A 19,300-nucleotide genomic window follows, 5' to 3' on the forward strand; every position below is an offset into this window, starting at 1 on the left:
TACACAAGGGAAACAATGTTTATAGAGTGAAATGTTTGAGTGAACATCGTTTGTCAATCCTAATCCTGTCTATGTTATATCAGTGCAATGGAAAAGTAAGCTATCTATGTTAAATTCTATGTATGATAACACAGTCGTGCATCTAACAGTCCTGAAATTGATTTCTTTGATTTTTCTAGATATTTTTTCTATACTTTCACGCGTATATATAGGTAGCAGAGATTGTTCTCTTTCCAGCAGTAGCTTTTTCGACATATTTTATCTTGTGAAATTCTGTGGATTTTGTCTTTTTTAAAAAAAGTCGTCTGGTTGTTGACAAATTTCACCACACAAAATGTCACAATTTTCCCAGGGCATTAACTGATTTGATCTTTACATAGTTTTCTTTTCAGACTGCTGACCGTTGCCGCAATTATTCATGCCTAGAGGTAAAAAGTGCATGGTTTGCATGAGATAACACTGACACAAAGAAAGAGGAAACAAAAAATATGACCTCTCAGACCATGAGCAAAGGCAAAGCTCTTCTTGATAAACGTAAAAGGAGAATGCCACAATCTGGACTCGCTTTAAGCACGGAGCTGGGTCAGCAAACATTTGATCGAAAAAGAAAAGGAGACATGTCAGAATCAAAGAAGTTGCTGTTTAGTATTGACAACAATGCAAACAGGTTTGTACAAATTTATCTATATTGTATAATTTTAGAGTTAAGTTTAGAAAGCAAGATATCCATCCTTCTTCAGTTACAGGCGCTGTATGTGCATGTAGGTTACTCTGCTTTCCCGAACTTATACGTATAAATACACACAGAAAAAAACGTGTTAATTGATATACATATTTTTCCAGATAGGTAAAATGTAAGAGGTAAGAGTTTTAAAGTTATATGCATAAGATGTTAAAGAGTGTGTTATATTCAAACACTGTCGATTGTTTTCGAATATTCAAATATTTTAGGTTGACTGAGCACTACGTGCTTTGGTGGAACTGTTGTAATCACTCGCCGTCCGTTTAATGGACGTCATTACGATTTACTCGTCTCATCGAAAAAGACGAAAGTTGAATTCATTTTTGACTGTCCGTGATTGGTGCTCTTTTGAAAGTATCCAAACGGTTGCACTTGACTGCACATAGTGGCCAACAGAGCTAAAAGATAAATATCGTCAAACGACATCTCTTAAACCTCTGGTTTTAATTTGAAATAATTTCATACGAATGGTTCTGTAGTGACCCTTTGGCAAGAGTGCTCAAGCTATTTCAGTTTGTCAAAGTTCTTGACCACAATGTGACGCTATCACATTTCATTTAGTGAAAACTCTAAAAACTATTTTTATCAAAACATGCTAACAGATTTCGAAACAATTTTGACACTAATGATCATTGGATGATTCGTAAAAATGCCAAGTAAATTTTATCTTATATATGAGGTGGAAGCATCTTTTCCCTTTTAGGTTATCCAATATATGTTTCTATTCCAGGTGCAGGGAGGTAATCGAGGAAATGCAAGATATGTTTAACAATAAAGCAGAAAACATACGACAGTATCCGCGCGTAAAAGATTGGATGTATGTATTCCTAAACTGTTATTTACGAGATTTCATGCTCAGTTTGTCCACTGAGACGCAGTTAGACATAATTGAAGTTTTTAATGAAACATCGAGGTACATTGACGATATTTTAGATATGGAAAACCTATATTTTTCAGAAATGATGGAACACATTTATCCAAAAGAATTGCAACTTAACAAGGCAAATACTTCAGATTTAGAAGCATCATTTTTGGACTTTCATTTAACAATTGTAAATAGTAATTTAGAAACAAAAATTTCAACTTTGAAATTGTCAACTTTCACCACCTGGGTGGGGATGTTTCTCGAGCGACATCATACGGTGACTATATTTTGCAACTTATTCGTTTTAAAACATCTTGCTCAAAAATAGAGAATTTTAATGATAGAAGTCTTCATATTACCAAAAATTTATTACAACAGGGTTACCGATATCATTAACTAGGGAATGCTTTCATTAATAAAAGTTTACTACAGATAGTCCGAACTTTTAGAGAAATTTAACGCAAACCTTAAAACACTTCTAAAACTTGGTCGTTTACACCCTGCATACTATGGGGATGTTGTTTATAAACTTTAAATTGATCATAATGCTTATTTTAATCAAATATTTGTAAAATGTGTGTCCGTTTATCAAAAGAGGATGCAATGCGAATATCGTAAAGCACATTTAACCCCTATACAGTCAGCTACGCTTTCCTATTTGATGGTGCGATGACTGATAATGTGTAAGACTCCGTGATGCTTTTCTCCTACAAAAAAGCGGACGCAGGGAGTGGAATTTTGTTTTGCTGCTCGCCTAGTCGTGCCCTTAAAAGTAAGGCTCCTGATGCTCTGACTTGAATAAAGTTGATGAGTACATTGGTGTAATTATACCTTAGATTGACCCTATTTATATGTTTTACTTTATATAATATGGTATTTTGTCACTAATGTTACAGCCTTTCTATGTGGGAATTATTTTATTTACACTGTCTTGCCTAACTTGTTGAAAAAAGGATAAGTACGAGGTACGCATCCACTAAACATGTTTAAACCCCCAGTTTCCTTTAGGTAGGTTATTGACCGTTAAAAGGCTGTGCCCCTATGTTCAACTTGTTTTTGTCCTTTTCATATTATATGTTACGTATGTTTTTAGCTAACCTGTCGAGCTTTTGTGATCGCCCTTCGTCCGTCGTCCGTCCACAATTTCTTGTGAACGCAATAGAGACCACATTTTGCATTCAATTTTAATCAAACTTGCACACAACTTGTATTGGCGTAATATCTCGGTTCCTTTCGAAAACTGTCCAGATCCCTCATGGGTTCTAGAGTTATGGCCCCTTAAAGGGCCAAAATTTGCTATTTTTGGCTTGTGAACACGATAGAGACCACATTTTGCAATCAACTTTTATCAAACTTGCACACAACTTGTATTGGCATAATATCTCGGTTCCTTTCGAAAACTGGCCAGATTTCATTATGAGTTCCAGAGTTATGGCCCCTTAAAGGGCCAAAATTTGCTATTTTTGGCTTGTGAACACGATAGAGACCACATTTTGCAATCAACTTTTATCAAACTTGCACACAACTTGTATTGGCATAATATCTCTATTCCTTTCGAAAACTGGCCAGATCCCATCATGGATTCTAGAGTTATGGCCCCTTAAAGGGCCAAAATTTGCTATTTTTGGCTTGTGAACACGATAGAGACCACATTTTGCAATCAACTTTTATCAAACTTGCACACAACTTGTATTGGCGTAATATATCGGTTCCTTTCGAAAACTGTCCCGATCCCGTCATGGGTTCCAGAGTTATGGCCCCTTAAAGGGCCAAAATTTGCTACTTTTGGCCCTACTTTCTTGTTTTTTAAGGTACAGCTTTGAAATTTGAATGACATGTACAGTTTTGCACACCGATCTTAAAACTGACTTTCAGTGACATGAATGTGACCTACTGACCTACTTTCTTGTTTTTTAAGATACAGCCTTGAAATTTGGATGACAGGTACAGTTTTGCACACCAATCTTAAAATTTACTTTCATTGACCATGTACTTTCTTGTTTTTTAAGATACAACCTCGAAAATTGGATGACATGTACAGTTTTGCATGCCGATCTTAAAAATGACTTTCAGTGACCGTCAATGTGACCTACTGACCTACTTCCTTGTTTTTAAGCTACAGCAAAATGATTTGGACCACTGTAATATTTTTTTTACAGATTTCAAAAGTAATCTTGCATAATCTTTACCTTGACCCACTTTCCTAATTTTTTAAAGCTTAAGCTAAGAAATTTGTTCAAGCAAGCAACTCGACTCAGGTGAGTGATATAGGGCCATCATGGCCCTCTTGTTTGATTGTTGTTTGTGTTTCTTTCCTCTCCGCCCCACCTCAATCGCCACTTTGCATTTACGCCTCCTCTCCTTTTACTACGAATTAGGTAAGGTTCTTACCATATTATTTGCCACTGGCTGTCCCTTGCGATGCCCCGCTATTGTTGTTAGCTCTGTGTGTGTGGTTGTGGGTGTGGGTGGGTGTGCGGGTGCTATTGTGTTGTTTTTTCCTGCTTGTCTGTTGTTTGCTGTGTGTGTGTGCGTATGCGTGAATGTGTGTGTCTTGTCTCGTGGACGTGCGTGTTTACAATGCTATGGTTTGCGGTGTAGGGAGACTGCGTTTTTGGAGCATGGCTTTCCTATTTAATATTCTTCCTTGCTTTGTTCAAAGTCGCCCAACATCCCACCCTATTATCTACCCTTTACCGATTTTTGTATTTTGCAATTTATTAAGATGTACCTGTTCTTCGATTTTTGAAGCAACCCGTCTGCTATATTTTTCACTACTTTTCTTTTTGTTGCGGGCCTACTGTGTGATGCATGGCTGTCTGGTTGTGTTGAGACGCTCTTTACATAACTGAAATACTGTTGAAAAACGGCTTTAAACCCAAAACAAACAAACAAACAAACAAACAAATAAGGATGTATCTTTCTTTATTTTTGATATATATATATATATATCTGAGAGGGTTTATATATGTTTGTTATTCTGTTTCATCTGACCATATTATGTTCAGTGTCATTTAAGTTGCTTTTTATAATCTGCATTGTATCTCTCTGTTATATTTTAAAACTGAATCATTTTTAATGTAATGGAATCTCCCAACAACAAACACGTCTCGGAGCTGGCATAAGTGTTTGTTGTTGGGAAGTTGTTGTTACTCGGAGGTTCATGACAATATGAAAATTTTCACATAGATACTTGTATTGTGGAGTTGAGGGATAGGTACAAGAATGGCTTAACAAAATAAACGGATGGGGGTGCACTTTTTTTTCAATGTTTAAGCCCTGAGAGTGAGACTGACAGTTTATTTAATAAGAACTGAAAAAGTTTAAACATTTATTACATGTGTATGTTTATGTCTTTCAAATATGATCATGTAACAATTCAAGAAAAGACATTTTTTTCACATAATGAACTTAGTTCCACAATAGTTTAACTTTTTATTAGTCTGCTTTACTAACAATTTCAATTGATTTTCTATGCTATATTAACAAAAAATGCACTTCTCATTTAGATGATTTGAAATCATTTTACAGATCTATATAATGTAAACATGGCAACAGTCCTTCAATCATGCCAGTATACATCTGGTTTCTATCTTTCATGTTGGTCTGAAGAAGTCCTGAACGCTTAGCTGAACAGTCACACGTTCCATGTTCATTTCAGTTAACACAGCATTCATTTCCATGACACAGTTCAACAGTTTGGCATTACCCTTGTCACAAGCAAATTCCCGGAGTTAACTTACATAGTCCTTAGCGTTACTTAATGAACAAACTTGAATCCTCCGACTCGGTGTCAGTTTTAACTTTTCTCCAGTTATTCTACAGCACAATGCTACAGTTATTCTGTCCTTGGCGCGTTTACCCCCTGAGCACTCTGTTCCTGACTTAGTGTATGTTGTTCTTTTACCAGCTTTATAAAACAGTCCCATTTCATCCATATTGAAAATATCACGGGGTTCATACCCATCACACACAGTTGGGAGTTTTTCCTTCCAGTCCTCTACCACCTTACTGCTAACATCTCCACGTTCACCACTCATAGTTTTAAATACAATATTGTTCCTTTTCAAGAATTTATCTAACCAGCCATTGGAATCCTCAATATCAAGTTCAGACGCGTATTTTCTCGCCCTTTCTTGAATAAAAGGTCCTGAAACACTTATTTTACGACCGGATGCATCATGAATCCAGCTAACAAATCCTGGTTTGACATGGTTTTTTGCCTCTTGCGGTCACTATTTCCATTCTTTTCAAACTCTTCCATAAGTTGAATTAAGTTCTGCTTTTCTTTTCTTGCAGTCCCGAAGAATAAACATACAAAATAATAAAAATAAAGAATAAAAAACATTTCAAAATTACAAAAATCTTATCATTTCATGTACAAAAAATGTATTTATAATTGCATAGTTTTCAAAGACTTATTTCACTTTAGTAGAATTTGCACATATAAACTTGCGCACCTCCTATTTTTCATTTGGCTCCGCCCCCTATTTTCAGAGTTATGGCCCCTGAAATAGTTAAAATTGCACATTTTCAACTTGTGACACGTCTAGCTCAAAAAGTATTTGATATAGATTCATGAAACCATGCATGAGTCTTAATCATGATATGAACCTGCGCACCTTCTATTTTTCAATTGGGTCCGCCCCCTATTTTTAGAGTTATGGCCCCTGAAATAGTCAAAAATGCACATTTTCACATTGTGACATTCCTAGCTTAAAAAGTATTTGATATAGATTCATGAAACCTTGCATGAGTCTTAATCATGATATGAACTTGCGCACCTTCTATTTTTCAATTGGGTCCGCCCCCTATTTTTAGAGTTATGGTCCCTGAAATAGTCAAAAATGTACATTTTCACCTTGTGACGCACCTAGCTCATAAAGTATTTAAAATAAATGGTTTAAAACTTGCATAAGTCTTTATCATGATATAAACTTGCACACCTCTATTTTTAAAGTTATGGCCCCTGAAATAGTAAAAAAGTGTACCTTTTCACCTAATTATGTGCCTAGCTGAAAAAGTATCAGATGTAAATTCAGGAAACCTTGCTGGAGTCTTTAACGTGATGTGACCTGGCACACTTGGCATTCTTCTTGAGAATCTAAGCTCTTATTACAGAGTTATGGCTCTTGAAATAGCCAAAATAGTGGATTTTGTTTGTGATGCTCATAGGTCAAAAAGTACAGGGCCTAGAATAATGAATCCTTTTCATAAAATGTTTGTTGAGGCTATACCCCATTAAGATTGCAAACATTTGAATTATTGCCCCTTATTTGTGACAAATGTACCAGTGGGGGGCACACCCTGTGTCCTACAGACACATTCTAGTTTATGTATAATATTCCTTTATGGCCATGAAAAAACGGTTCGGTTTTCAGAATTCAGAGTTGCCGGTATTCAGAGTGCTTTTTTAAATTGAATTTATAAGAGAAAAACTTGGGACTTTGAAAATCGTCCGATTTTCAGAGGATTCCGGTTTTTCGAGTGTCCGGTTTTCGGAGTTTTACTGTACACTGTATATATATATTTTCATCTGCACAACTAGGCCATGTCGTGTAATTATTTAACATATATATCAGGGTATATTGTACTCCAATTACGATATCAGTTTATATGGATATTTATAACTAATGAATCGTGCCTAACTACTTTCTGTCTGAGGTAAATTCCGGATTGTATAATCAAAGTTAAATGGTTGTCCGGTTTGAAAACAAAAATTGTGAAAAGAGAAAGTATCGGCAACGTCTGTCTGTGTTAACAACTTTTTAGATCAAAACGTCTGACTTTTTGGAATAATATTCAAAATTTGAAAGTGACTGAGTGTTTTGAGGGTTTGGTAAATAAAAAAATACCCGGATATCATTGTGTGATAGATAAGACTTGAGTCTGCATGTTTAGTATTAATAATCAAGGTGGGATGAACTATTTATTTTATTATTAAATTGATGAACCACTGCCTTTTATACCTGGTATTTGCAAATGATGTTACCGCTTCACTAGCCTAGAGGTACAGAAGCAGGAGGTAGAGCGTTCGCTCCCTCGCCGCGCTTTACCAAAGGCAGTAAATATGGTTTCAGTAGGTCCTATGCTTGACGCGCAGTTCCTATACCCTGTAAGTTGAGAACAATTGATATATTGATAGATTTGAAGGTTAATCCATGAACCTTACTTGTTATCCCCCGCCGAAGGTGGAGAGATATAGACTTGGCGTTGCCCGTCCGGCTGTTCGTCCGTCCGTCCGTGCGTCCATGAGTCCGTGCGTCCTTCCGTCCGTCTGAAATTGAAAACACTTGTAATTCAAAAATATTTTAGCTAGAATCACCAAACCCCTTATCATTATTAATTTGCACATGACCTTTGCTGACGTGTAATATTATCCCTTTGTCTGAGTAAAAGCAGAGTTTTTCCCCTTGATTTGGTAAAAATAGGGATATTTGACTGTATCTAAGTAAGCTATTGATGGATTTTCATTATTAACTTAACACAAATGTAGATCATTATAGGACAGTAGTGTACCCGCGACTTTCGTAAGGACCACTTCAGTAACTTCAAGGTTATTGCCCTTTAATAGTTTTACAATCAATAAATTCCCACATAACATAGTAGTCTATAGATGGATCTTCATGAAATTTAAAACAAATATAGATCTCTGTAGGATAGTGGTGCATGCTCTGCTTTCATCAGGATCTTTTCATTAACTACAGAGTTAATGCCATTTCATTGTTTTAATATTCATAAATTCCCACGCAACAAAGTAATTGATCTTCATGTAACAAAAATATAGATCACTTAGGACGGTGTAACTTTCATTAGGATCCTTTCAGTAACTGCAGAGTAATCGCTCTTTTATTGTATCTTTCAAAATATTATCCCCTTATTCACAAAAGAACCTATTCGACGGGAGATAATATTGAATTTGCTTGTCTGCAATAGTTATTTCACTTATCATAGTGTCTGGTTATTCATTCATGCCCTTCACATTGGTGTTGTCACACTGCTTGGATAGTTTTTCTTGTACATTACAGGAAGGAGTTGGCAGAAATAGAAAAGAAGCTGGAGTTCAAACCTGTGGTGATAGCAGTGATTGGTAATATTGGAGAGGGAAAGTCAAGTTTGATGAATGCTATACTAGATAAGGGAGATGTTTTACCGACATCAGGAAAGGAATCTTGTACAGCAACTGTCGTTGAAGTTGTCCAGAGTGAGACGGATTTCTTTGAAGCAGAAATTGAATTCCTAAAAGAAGAGGTATTTATTATGCGTCTTGTAAAACCTCACATACCATGATGGGATTTAACCGAAACCTGTTTGAACTTTAGCAGTTGTAACATGAACTCAAAAGTGCCAATCCAGTCGCACTAATGTCTCTAACATGTATATTTGCTGTTCTATCTAAAATCTGAATTTCTTTGGATTGATTTGTTTTCCTTGGTGAAGCTAGTATTAAGTATATTGGTACTTCAAGTAAATGCTGCTGATATTGCTTGCATGATGCTGATATTGCTTGCATGATGAATCATCTCAGCCATTTTATGTAGGTAATGATCCGACATTCGTCGTTCCTGGTCAGTTGTGAATCGATTGATAGATGCTAACTAAACTTTGTCACAGGCATCCTTGCATGAACCTCTTAAGTTTTTTTTTTAATGTATAGCAACAGTTTGGCTTCCAAGAACATGCGACTTGACCTATCCGTACATGTTGGGGTAGTTAAAACATAGTAGACTCCAATTCATGTTTCTAGCATTATCCGAAGACAGGGAGCGTAAGGGTTGATGCACAACGCAATATCTGTTAAATACCGGATTATACGATATACCCTTCTGCTAAGCGTTATACACATATTTAAACCTAGTTAAGACTATAATGGATTTTGTACTCCAGGAATGGTTTGATGAATTAAGAAAGCTTTGCAAGGATCTTACAGATGAAAACGGTGTTGTTACAAAAACACCACCCGATCGTAACTCCGGTATATACAACTCTTACTGTAAGATGGTTGCTTTGTATGGAGAAATCGACAAGTTTGACATACTCTCCAAAAAGACAGAGTTAACAGAATGTCTAGGACAGACAAAACCTATACGGGCTGCAAAAGTAAGTAATGCATAATCAAACGTAACAACAGTAACATTTTATTTGTCACGAAAATAACCGATTTGAAAGTTGACTGCAGAACTTGACTCTTTTCTACCTTTAAACTAAAATAAAAGCAATAATCAGGTGTCTTTGATTCCTTGCATCGTATTTTGCTTTTTTCGATTCTTTTTTTTTAGCTTGAAGAATTCAAAGAGAAAGTAGAAAGCTACGTTGAAACACAGGAGTCAGGTACCGATCAGTGCTTTTGGCCCATTGTCAAACGAGTGTGCCTTAAGTTACCCGAATGTGGCGTATGTAGCAGTGGTGCGAAATTGGTTGATTTACCAGGCTGCGGAGACTCGGATGAGGCAAGGAATGCTATCGCAAAATCGGTATGATAGTTGTAATTCTTTTAAAATGAAGATACAGGGATTTTTAATGCTATATTCGATCATTTAACTAGATTAAGAATCAGAGAAAATTCGTTCTTTCGTTTGTTTCTGACAAAGCCTTGATATAGCTTATAATACCATAAAAAGGCGAGGAAACAGTTGATACGAAATTCGAATGTCACTGTGAGTCATAAAATTTAAAAAAGTGATGATTCCTGTATTATATTTTTTTAGGAACTATCATGCAAAAACTGCGTCTGACCTTTGTAGGTCAAGTAAGCAAGATTAAGACAAACACAATTGTCGACCATGTAAAAGAATAAGACACAAAACCCTAATTTTTAAATATACATTGTATCTATCATATAAAGATGAATTGTAATACTTTTATTGTTCAAATTGAAGTCTTGGTCAGTTTATTACACTGTACCACGTATATTCATTTAACTTTGAGTTGAGTCTTAAGTTTTATTTCCAAGACAGAGGAATTTTTATCTAAACAGAGAATCGACCTAAATATATTTCTTTTTGGTTTTAATTCAGACTACAGTTTCATTCGATTTTACAATTCCATTCTTATATATTGTTTAACTGTTTTTGTGTTATATCTAGAAGACTTTATATCCAAAACGGGTTTTATCTGAATTTATCTTTAATAATACATCCCCAAGAAATAAATCTATTATTAAGATTAAAGATATTTGATCTGTTTCACACCTAAATAGAGATAATGATTATAGCCAATACTATTGTGAGGCATGATGCCTCACGACCACATCTCATGCAATGGTTTTCCACTGCTTTTCGGCCTATCAGTAGTTTTTTATTTTTTTTATTTCAAAATTGTCAGCTACACTTTAATCACAGTCATTGTTCTGTAACCTTTCTAGTCATTGACAGATAACCAGTCGCATTGTTAAATTGCTGTTTACTAAATTACATTCCAAAATATTAGAACTATACTTATGTCATGCGGTTGTGTCAGTTAGTGAAACTGTAATTCTAGTTTTCGCAACGATTCTTTGTAAAAGTATGCAATGTCAGCCCGAGTTATTCTACAGTTCAATCAACAATTACCTGCTGTATTAAATTAAATCGATGTTTTCATATAATGTCCGTTGTTGACTTTGTAAAGCTTGATAAAAGTTTATGTCAGTTGAAATTTTGACAGTTGTCAACCATATTGGATTTTTGTACGTAGGCACCGGCTAAGTAAATCTCCCGAATTCGCTTCATATTCAGCAGAAATGGTTACTTTTTATTATGCCCCCGAAGGTAGGCATATAGTTTTTGAACCGTCTGTCGGTCTGTCCGCAATTTTCGTGTTCGGTCCATATCTTTGTCATCCATGGATGGATTTTCAAAAAACTTGGCATGAATGTGTACCACAGTAAGACGACGTGTCGCGCGCAAGCCGCAGGTCCGTAGCTCAAAGGTCAAGGTCACACTTAGACGTTAAAGGTCATTTTTCATGATAGTGCATTGATGGGCGTGACCGGTCCATATCTTTGTCATCCATGGATGGATTTTCAAGTAACTACGCATAAATGTGTGGCACAGTAAGACGACGTGTCGCGCGCAAAACCCAGGTCTGTAGCTCAAAGGTCAAGGTCACACTTAGACGTTAAAGGTCATATTTCATGATAGTGCATTGATGGGCGTGTCCGGTCCATATCTTTGTCATTCATGCATGGATTTTAAAATTATTGGGCATGAATATGTACCACAGTAAGACGACGTGTCGCGCGCAAGACCCAGGTCCGTAGCTCAAAAGTCAAGGTCACACTTAGACGTTAAAGGTCATATTTTATGATAGTGCAATGATGGGCATGTCCGGTCCATATCTTTGTCATTCATGCATGGATTTTAAAATAAGTACGCATGAATGTGTGGCACAGTAAGACGACGTGTCGCGCGCAAGACCCAGGTCCGTAGGTCAAAGGTTCTAAACTCTAACATCGGCCATAACTATTCATTCAAAGTGCCATCGGGGGCATGTGTCATCCTATGGAGACAGCTCTTGTTGTCAAGTATTTGATATTTAATACTTGGCATGTAGTGATGATTCGCAGCGTTCTATATTGTTTTTATTATTTATTTTTGCCCGACTTTGGTTGTTTACACTTGTTTAGAGGTTAAGCTCCGCCTTATTTGCATATAAAGAAATGGTCGTGTCCCGAATGACGTCATGGTCGGCCGAAGTAAGGTCGTAAACTCAACTCGGTTAGGGATCTGTCCGGGTATTTCCGACTTTGGCCTTATTTAGATTTGGTATTCATCCTCATTTGCATACCAAAATATTAATTCTTGGAACGCAAGAATCATCACTTTGCCTCCGTCTCTCGTATAGTCAGGCTGTTTGTCAGTTTGTTCTTAGACATTTTTTTATTTACACTTCTAAAACCTATACGAATTATTCAAACTTTGAAACTGCACGGTACTTATTATCATTAAATTGTACATTTATATTTATTATCAGTATTTGGCTATTTTTTTTCTCATAGAAAACTCTGTAATTTTAGAGATTCGTCTCGGTCCGCCTGCTACACGACTTTTGCCAGATATTTCCATTACTGATTATTTTATTCAGCTTTAATTAATAGTTATTGTTAAGGCTTCCCATAAATAAAAGTTGTTTGAAGCCGAAAGGAACGTTGTCAGTAGTTTATTTAACTTAGAAATATTTTAACTCGGGTGCTACCAGTCTTTTAACTCCGGCGCTACCAGCATTGTATTAGGCGCTACCAGCCTATAGGGTCGCGACCAGACCATAGTTTAGTCAACATATCGCTTACCCCAAAATGAATAACCTTGTAGTATTGTCATTGGTGAACTTAGTAGCCAAACTGTAGTCCCCTTGCCCTTGGTCTGTTTATTTAACAGTTTACCCCACCCAAGTAAAGTACAGTAACGGTGGGGGCACTACACTATTTTTGACCTGTACCTCTTTTTTCATCACTTTGTCCTAGAAATATATCTCTCCTAAAGTTATGTTCCAGAAACATTAATATATATTAGTCAGGTTAATTGTAATCAGTATCGCTGTTAATTGTTAAGTCATGAAGCCATAATGCTTGAATTTGGTAAATACGATATTCATAATGAGATTACATTAATTACGTTTTGTGCAGAACGTTACTCACCGTGTGAGACAAATATCATTTCCTTTGCTGCCATTATTATATATTTGGCCTCTTTAACATACGTTCAATTCGTATTGAAGTTATTGTTTTCGTTTAATTTATGCGTTTCTTAAGCACTTATTTCTTACTGAATAGAGCATACAGCAATCTTGCCCCTCACCAATGTCGGTCAGAGCCTCACTGGTGGCGTAGAATTCTTCATGAAGCCATCCAGCTGGCTTACGGAAGGCCGTTCGTTCTACCCAGTGGTTGCCAACCCGTGATGAAATACTGCACGGCGTGGCACTTGGGATCGTCCTCCGCCATCAACAGCTGGAAAGTCGCCATATGACCTATAACTGTAAATCAGCAATAACAAAATCTGTTTGGTATATTTGACGCCTTTTTGCATGCAATTTTCGCAGCATCTGGACAAATGTGACCACATATGGATAGTATCGAGCATTCACAGGGCTATCAACGACAGAACGGCGCAACAGCTTCTTGGGGAGCAACAGCGAAGTCAGTTTTACATGAACGGACAGTTTGATGCGGTTTCGTTCATATGCACAAAGACTGATTGTGTGATTGTATCAGAATGTCAAAGGTAAGGTGTTAAACACACCAACAGCATGATCTACAGATTTTGTACAAGATTCTGTTCAAATCAAGTGTTCAGACAGGGGATGTGCAGAATTTGAAATTTTAATACTACTATAAACTGACTTGTTTGCAGTTGCAGTAAATTTTGTTCTGAAAAAGAAAAGTGTTAAAAGAAAGTCAACAGTCTAGATAAACTGATGTTCTTATAATGATTTACTTACGCCTTATCTTGTAACTTTCGTAGAAAACTGAAACGACCCAAAAGTCCGACAAAAGAACATTACGAGGAAACGTTGAAATTAGATAAAAAAAATCAGACAAAGGAGGTGAGGGATTTGACCCTCTCTCTAATAAACAGGAGCAGAACGATCTGGGAAACACAAAATAATGTTAGTCCTTCCTTGACTTATTTCCGTATGATCTTGTAACATGTTTTGTTTGTATTTCACAGGGAATTGAAACAGCTTAAAGGTCTGACCAAAGAACTAAACGATCAAGTGTTAGAATTGAACAAACAAAAAGAAGATATGTCAAAGGAGATTAAGGAGTTGACCCTCTCTATTAAAGAGGAGCAGAAAGATCTCGACGAAGCAAAGTCATGTTTAGAGGATGAACGTTATCAGGTTCCTCCTTGTCAAATGCCTTTTATCCACCAACTACATCTTTTCAATCAATCAGCTTGTTTTCAAACATTACTCCTTTTAAAAAAATCTATTTAAATTTTATACAATTGCACGCGGATAGTGATATATTTCATTTACTCACTTGTTTTAGTTGTAAGATATTCATTTTCGGGGTTTAAGCAAGGCATTGACATATATAATAAGATGGCAAACCATCATCATAACTGTTAAAATGAGTAAGTGTAATCCTGCTTTTCCTACTACAGTTACAATATACACTATACTTATTTTACCCCCACAAACGAAGTTTGAGAGGGTATATAGGAGTGAGCTTGTTGGTCGGTTTTCATGGTTTCGCGAAATTCCGGACAATAACCCATGACATGCTTGACAGATTTAAATAATTTTTGGTACACAGGTGTAACATCATAAAATACAGGTCAATTTCGACTTTGAGGTCAGTAGGTCAAGGGTCAATGTCACAATGACCCGGAACAGTTAAACCGTTTCCAGATGATAACTTGAGAACGCTCGGGCCTAGGATCATGAAAGTTGATAGGAAGGTTGGTCATGACCAGCAGATGACCCCTATTAATTTTGAGGTTCGACTTTGACATTGGCTTACTTCTGTGACAAGGCCGTATTGTGGTGGTATAATTCATCACTCCTGTGACAGCTCTAGTTTTGGCATGATCTGGTATTTACAATACACTTCCTAGATCATTTAAAAAAACAAGCCAAATTTGTAAAATCAGAGTTTGGACTGGTAAAACACAAACAGGATAAGCCTTCATCAAACGAGGCTCGTTCTGTCTATTCATCAACTTCCTAATTATTTCCAGCAGTAGCATTACATATATCAATGTATTTGATTCATTTTGATTTTCATTTTTAGGATGAGGATGAATCTGTGCTCTGTGAAAAAGAAGATTTAGAAAAGGAAGTGAAAAATATAGAAAACAGTGTGAAAGATAAAGAAAACCAAGTTCATAATTTAAATAGTAAGGTATGTATAATTTTGTATGCTTTTCTTTGTATTATATTTATAGTTCTAAAGCGTTTAGTTTTTCGTGAAACATTATCTACACTGATTGTGTTAAAGTCCTTTTGAAATATATTGACAACAAAGTTGGGGCATTCTGAGACCATCACACCTAAGTTTTTGAACTTGTAAGCATAGGTCACATCGTCATATGAGATACGTATATTTTATTGGCTGTTGCCCATGGAAAGCATATCTATAAGGCTAATTCCAATGATATATTACTGTTGGACAATATAAATTTGAACGAAAGTCACATTTACAGTATTTTATTGGAAAGAATGCTCATTTCACAATAAACTTTATATATATATGTCTGTTTTTAGTCCCCTACCAATGAAACACCGGAGGGGACTATAGGAATGTCCTCCGTCCGTCGATCTGTCCGTCCGCAAATCTGGATCCTGCAATAACTCAAAAAGTATTCAAGACAGGTTCATAAAACTTGGTGTATATATAGAGGGCAATATGTAGATTATACACGTACATGACTTATGCATGTAGGTCAAAGGTCAAGGTCACTATTGAAGGTCAAGTGAAAATTGTTTCTGCTCCATAACTTTTATATGCATTGATGGAATATCTTAATGTTATACACAAATGTTCCCCATGACGAGACAGTGTGTCAACGCATGATCTATGCTTGTCGGTTAAAGGTCAAGGTCACTGTTCAAGGTCAAGTAAAAAGTTGTTTCTGCTCCATTACATTTAAATGCATTGAAGGATTTTTAGTACTACACAGAAATAATCCCCATGATTAGACAATGTGTCACGCACATGACCCATGATTGTCGGACAAAGGTCAAGGTCACTAAGGTCAAGTCCAGTAAAATTGTTATTTCACCGGTAGGGGGCTTCTTTATTGCCACTGCAATACTCGGTCACTTGTTATGCTTGTTCTGGATTTAGCACCGTTTCTCAATAATATTTCAGTTATGTAACGACGGGTGATTTACCTAACCAGTGTTCGTCTGTTCTGTACCAGTACTTATCTGTTTTCCGCAAGTAACTTCAGCTTCGCCACTTGAATCAGAGGTTGAGGACAAATGTTTCGAGACACAATGCCTTTAATCAATCGTACCGGAAATACACACCTCACTCGCGATCCGAAAATATGTGTTGTATATACTGAGCTAAGCGGGTTGACTTATATGTGTATATACCTGAGAGCAAAAAAATATGCACTGTATTTAGATTGATTTTACCATGAAAACAGTTGATAAGTTCCTTACACACTGTATAAATACAGTGTGCTATTTGTTGAACTCTTGAGAAAAAATTGTTGTATATGTATATCCTTTCTCTATATTTCCCTTTACAGCTACAAAGGTTGGACTATAAACACAATGAGAAGATAAAGGCTATTAAGGAGATTTGTGCTAAAGTTAGGAATGAATACTGCGAGACCCGTATAAAAGAACGATTTGCATCAAGCTACGAGGTTTTTTTGTCTTTCTATAGTGTATATAACATTTTGATATATTTTCCAACACGCTATGCGGCTTGTCGTGATCGCCTATCTCTGAGAACTGTATACATATCAATGAACTCAAGTGTCAACTATGCATGTATAGTACCCATTTGGTCTCGTTTTCACCAGTGAATAATTTTACTACATTCCGTCCAAAGTATTGCATTTAGTAAGGAGGGGTGTTGAAAGCTATTCTGTGTTTCCAAAGGATAATCTTATTGATGAATTATCACAACAACAGTATTTAAGATCGTTAAATGTCGCCTCGTTCTTTGAATCAGTGAGTTTGTTTTATATTTCATGTCCTTTTAGTTCTTGTGGTCTATTAAACGTTCTTTTCTACCAGTGCTAGGGAGCGTTGGGGGAAGTATTTTTATTACCACGCGAACAGCCTAGGTCGTACCGAATCTGCTTTTATTTTGTTTGGCTGTCATATAAATTTAGAAAGGATATTCAGAATAAGCTATTCGTCTAGATGGATAGTCCGGTGTCCATCGTCCCTGGTTTATCCTTCGTCAACATTTTCATTTGAGCATCTTCCCCTCTACAACTACTTGCCAAAATTACACTAATTTTGGTATGAAGCCCTCGGGAATGAACCTCTCTCAAGTTTGTTGAAACGAGTTTGCCTTATTTCACTTAGGGGACCTATGCCTAAACAGAGGAAAAAACTACGACTTCTTCTGATAAATCGCTTAATAGAAGGTCTCTAAGTTTAGTCTTTGGCACGTTTGTTTGATCTTTTCTTACATGTCATGAACATTTTCTGCTTGAATGCATTTAGGGATCTCCAGATATAAAGATTGAATAACTTGTTTCATTAATCACTTATTGGATCTTGATCACACATGGTCATAAACCTCATTGTATTGATCATTCTCAAGTTTACTTAAATATTTCCGCTTGGCGGCGCTTAGGAACCGGCAAAATTAAAAGAAGAAAAAAAAAACTTCAAACCGCTAATTCTCATGAAACGTCGAATGGATCTTCAACAACTTGGTCTTAAGATCATTTAATAAATATTCCTCAGATTTGTCCAAGTGATACCACTTGACTGTGTTCAGGAGATACCATGGATAATTATTTCAGAGACTTATTTACATGAACCGCTTGATGCATGGTTACCAAACTTGATCAGTAGCATACTAGTATTTGGATAAACTTAATTTTTTTCATGTTTTCGCTTGCCAATTATTAGACCCACAGAGCTAAAAATAGAAAAACATCAAAGACTTCTTCCAATTAACCGCTTGATGAAACTTACCCAAACTGTCAGAAGTATCATTGGACATACCTTTCTCAAGTTAAGTCGATGCTTCCGCTTGACTGCACTAAGAAGCAACCATACCTTAAAACACATTTGTAATGACTTCTACTTCAGAACTACTTGATTGATGACTATTCATTAAACTTGGTGGAAGAACCATTACATGGACCTTTTTTCGTTATTTAGTTTTGTTTGACAGCTCTTTAGGGGTGGACTTAGCCACCGGAACTAAAAACAGAACCGCTAAATATTGATGTTGAACAAATTTAGTCAGAAACTAAGTCAAAATGTCTATGTCAGTGGGCAATTTATGACCTTGATGACCCGCATGTATTCTGTAGATAAAGGAGAATATCCTAATGTTTCTTTTGCAAATAAATCTTTGTGTAATACATGTATATAGGGCAATCCTTTATGGTCACGACCACATGGCTTTATCTTATCAGAGAAATAATCGATTAGTTTCTGCCTTCCTGAGAGGTTTATCTTCCACAGCACAGTTTCTCTGTAAATTTGACGAATTATGATTGCACGTCTCTTCCATTCAAGCATATATCAAATGTTTCGACTCATGTGGGAAATGAACAGGTTCGTATTATATACCTACGAAAATTCTGTCTCAAATACAGCATGAATCTCACTAACGAAATCACAATCTGTATTGAACTCCCACCGGCTACGGAATAATATTTCATTTGGAAAAAAGAGAGGAAAGGATGGCGTCTCATCATTCCATACATCAAAAACTTCAACGTTTCAAAGGAGTTTTTAGTCATTTATTTTAAATTAAGACCAGATCTAACACTAGAACTGGTCATATGTAAATAATAAAAGGGTCATTGAAAAAGTACCTTGATCTGCGTGATGCATTCGGCATTCGTGGACTTTGCAAGGCCGGAAGCGCCTTACTGGATCCAGGTCTGGCACACTATTTTATAAATTCTTTAACATGGGTTATCTTGCCAAATACTTTTACCGTGACGGAGTTAATTTGTGGAGGTTTGTGTCGGAATTCCTATTCCGTATGTCATTTTCAAAAACAAAAAGTTTTACATAAATCAAATTTACCGTAAGTACTAAAACATGAATAT

The 19,300-nt window shown here is 36.2% G+C and overlaps 1 protein-coding gene across 1 annotated transcript in view; it reads left to right on the forward strand.

The window, feature by feature from the left end:
• Nucleotides 1–488: 488 nt before the first annotated feature.
• LOC128554102 (uncharacterized) overlaps nt 489–19,300 on the forward strand; it is a gene marked incomplete at its 3' end in the record, with an annotated part of 55,913 nt that continues 37,101 nt past the window's right edge. Inside the window, exons 1-9 of the mRNA XM_053535336.1 lie at nt 489–667; nt 1,473–1,794; nt 8,562–8,858; nt 9,495–9,707; nt 9,887–10,081; nt 13,629–13,810; nt 14,258–14,429; nt 15,325–15,435; nt 16,793–16,912. Coding sequence (XP_053391311.1) covers nt 489–667; nt 1,473–1,794; nt 8,562–8,858; nt 9,495–9,707; nt 9,887–10,081; nt 13,629–13,810; nt 14,258–14,429; nt 15,325–15,435; nt 16,793–16,912 — 1,791 coding nt within the window. The remainder of the gene's footprint in view (nt 668–1,472; nt 1,795–8,561; nt 8,859–9,494; nt 9,708–9,886; nt 10,082–13,628; nt 13,811–14,257; nt 14,430–15,324; nt 15,436–16,792; nt 16,913–19,300) is intronic.

This window comes from Mercenaria mercenaria, unplaced genomic scaffold (genome assembly GCF_021730395.1).
Source record: "Mercenaria mercenaria strain notata unplaced genomic scaffold, MADL_Memer_1 contig_4718, whole genome shotgun sequence".
In the NCBI taxonomy this organism is placed as follows: domain Eukaryota; kingdom Metazoa; phylum Mollusca; class Bivalvia; order Venerida; family Veneridae; genus Mercenaria; species Mercenaria mercenaria.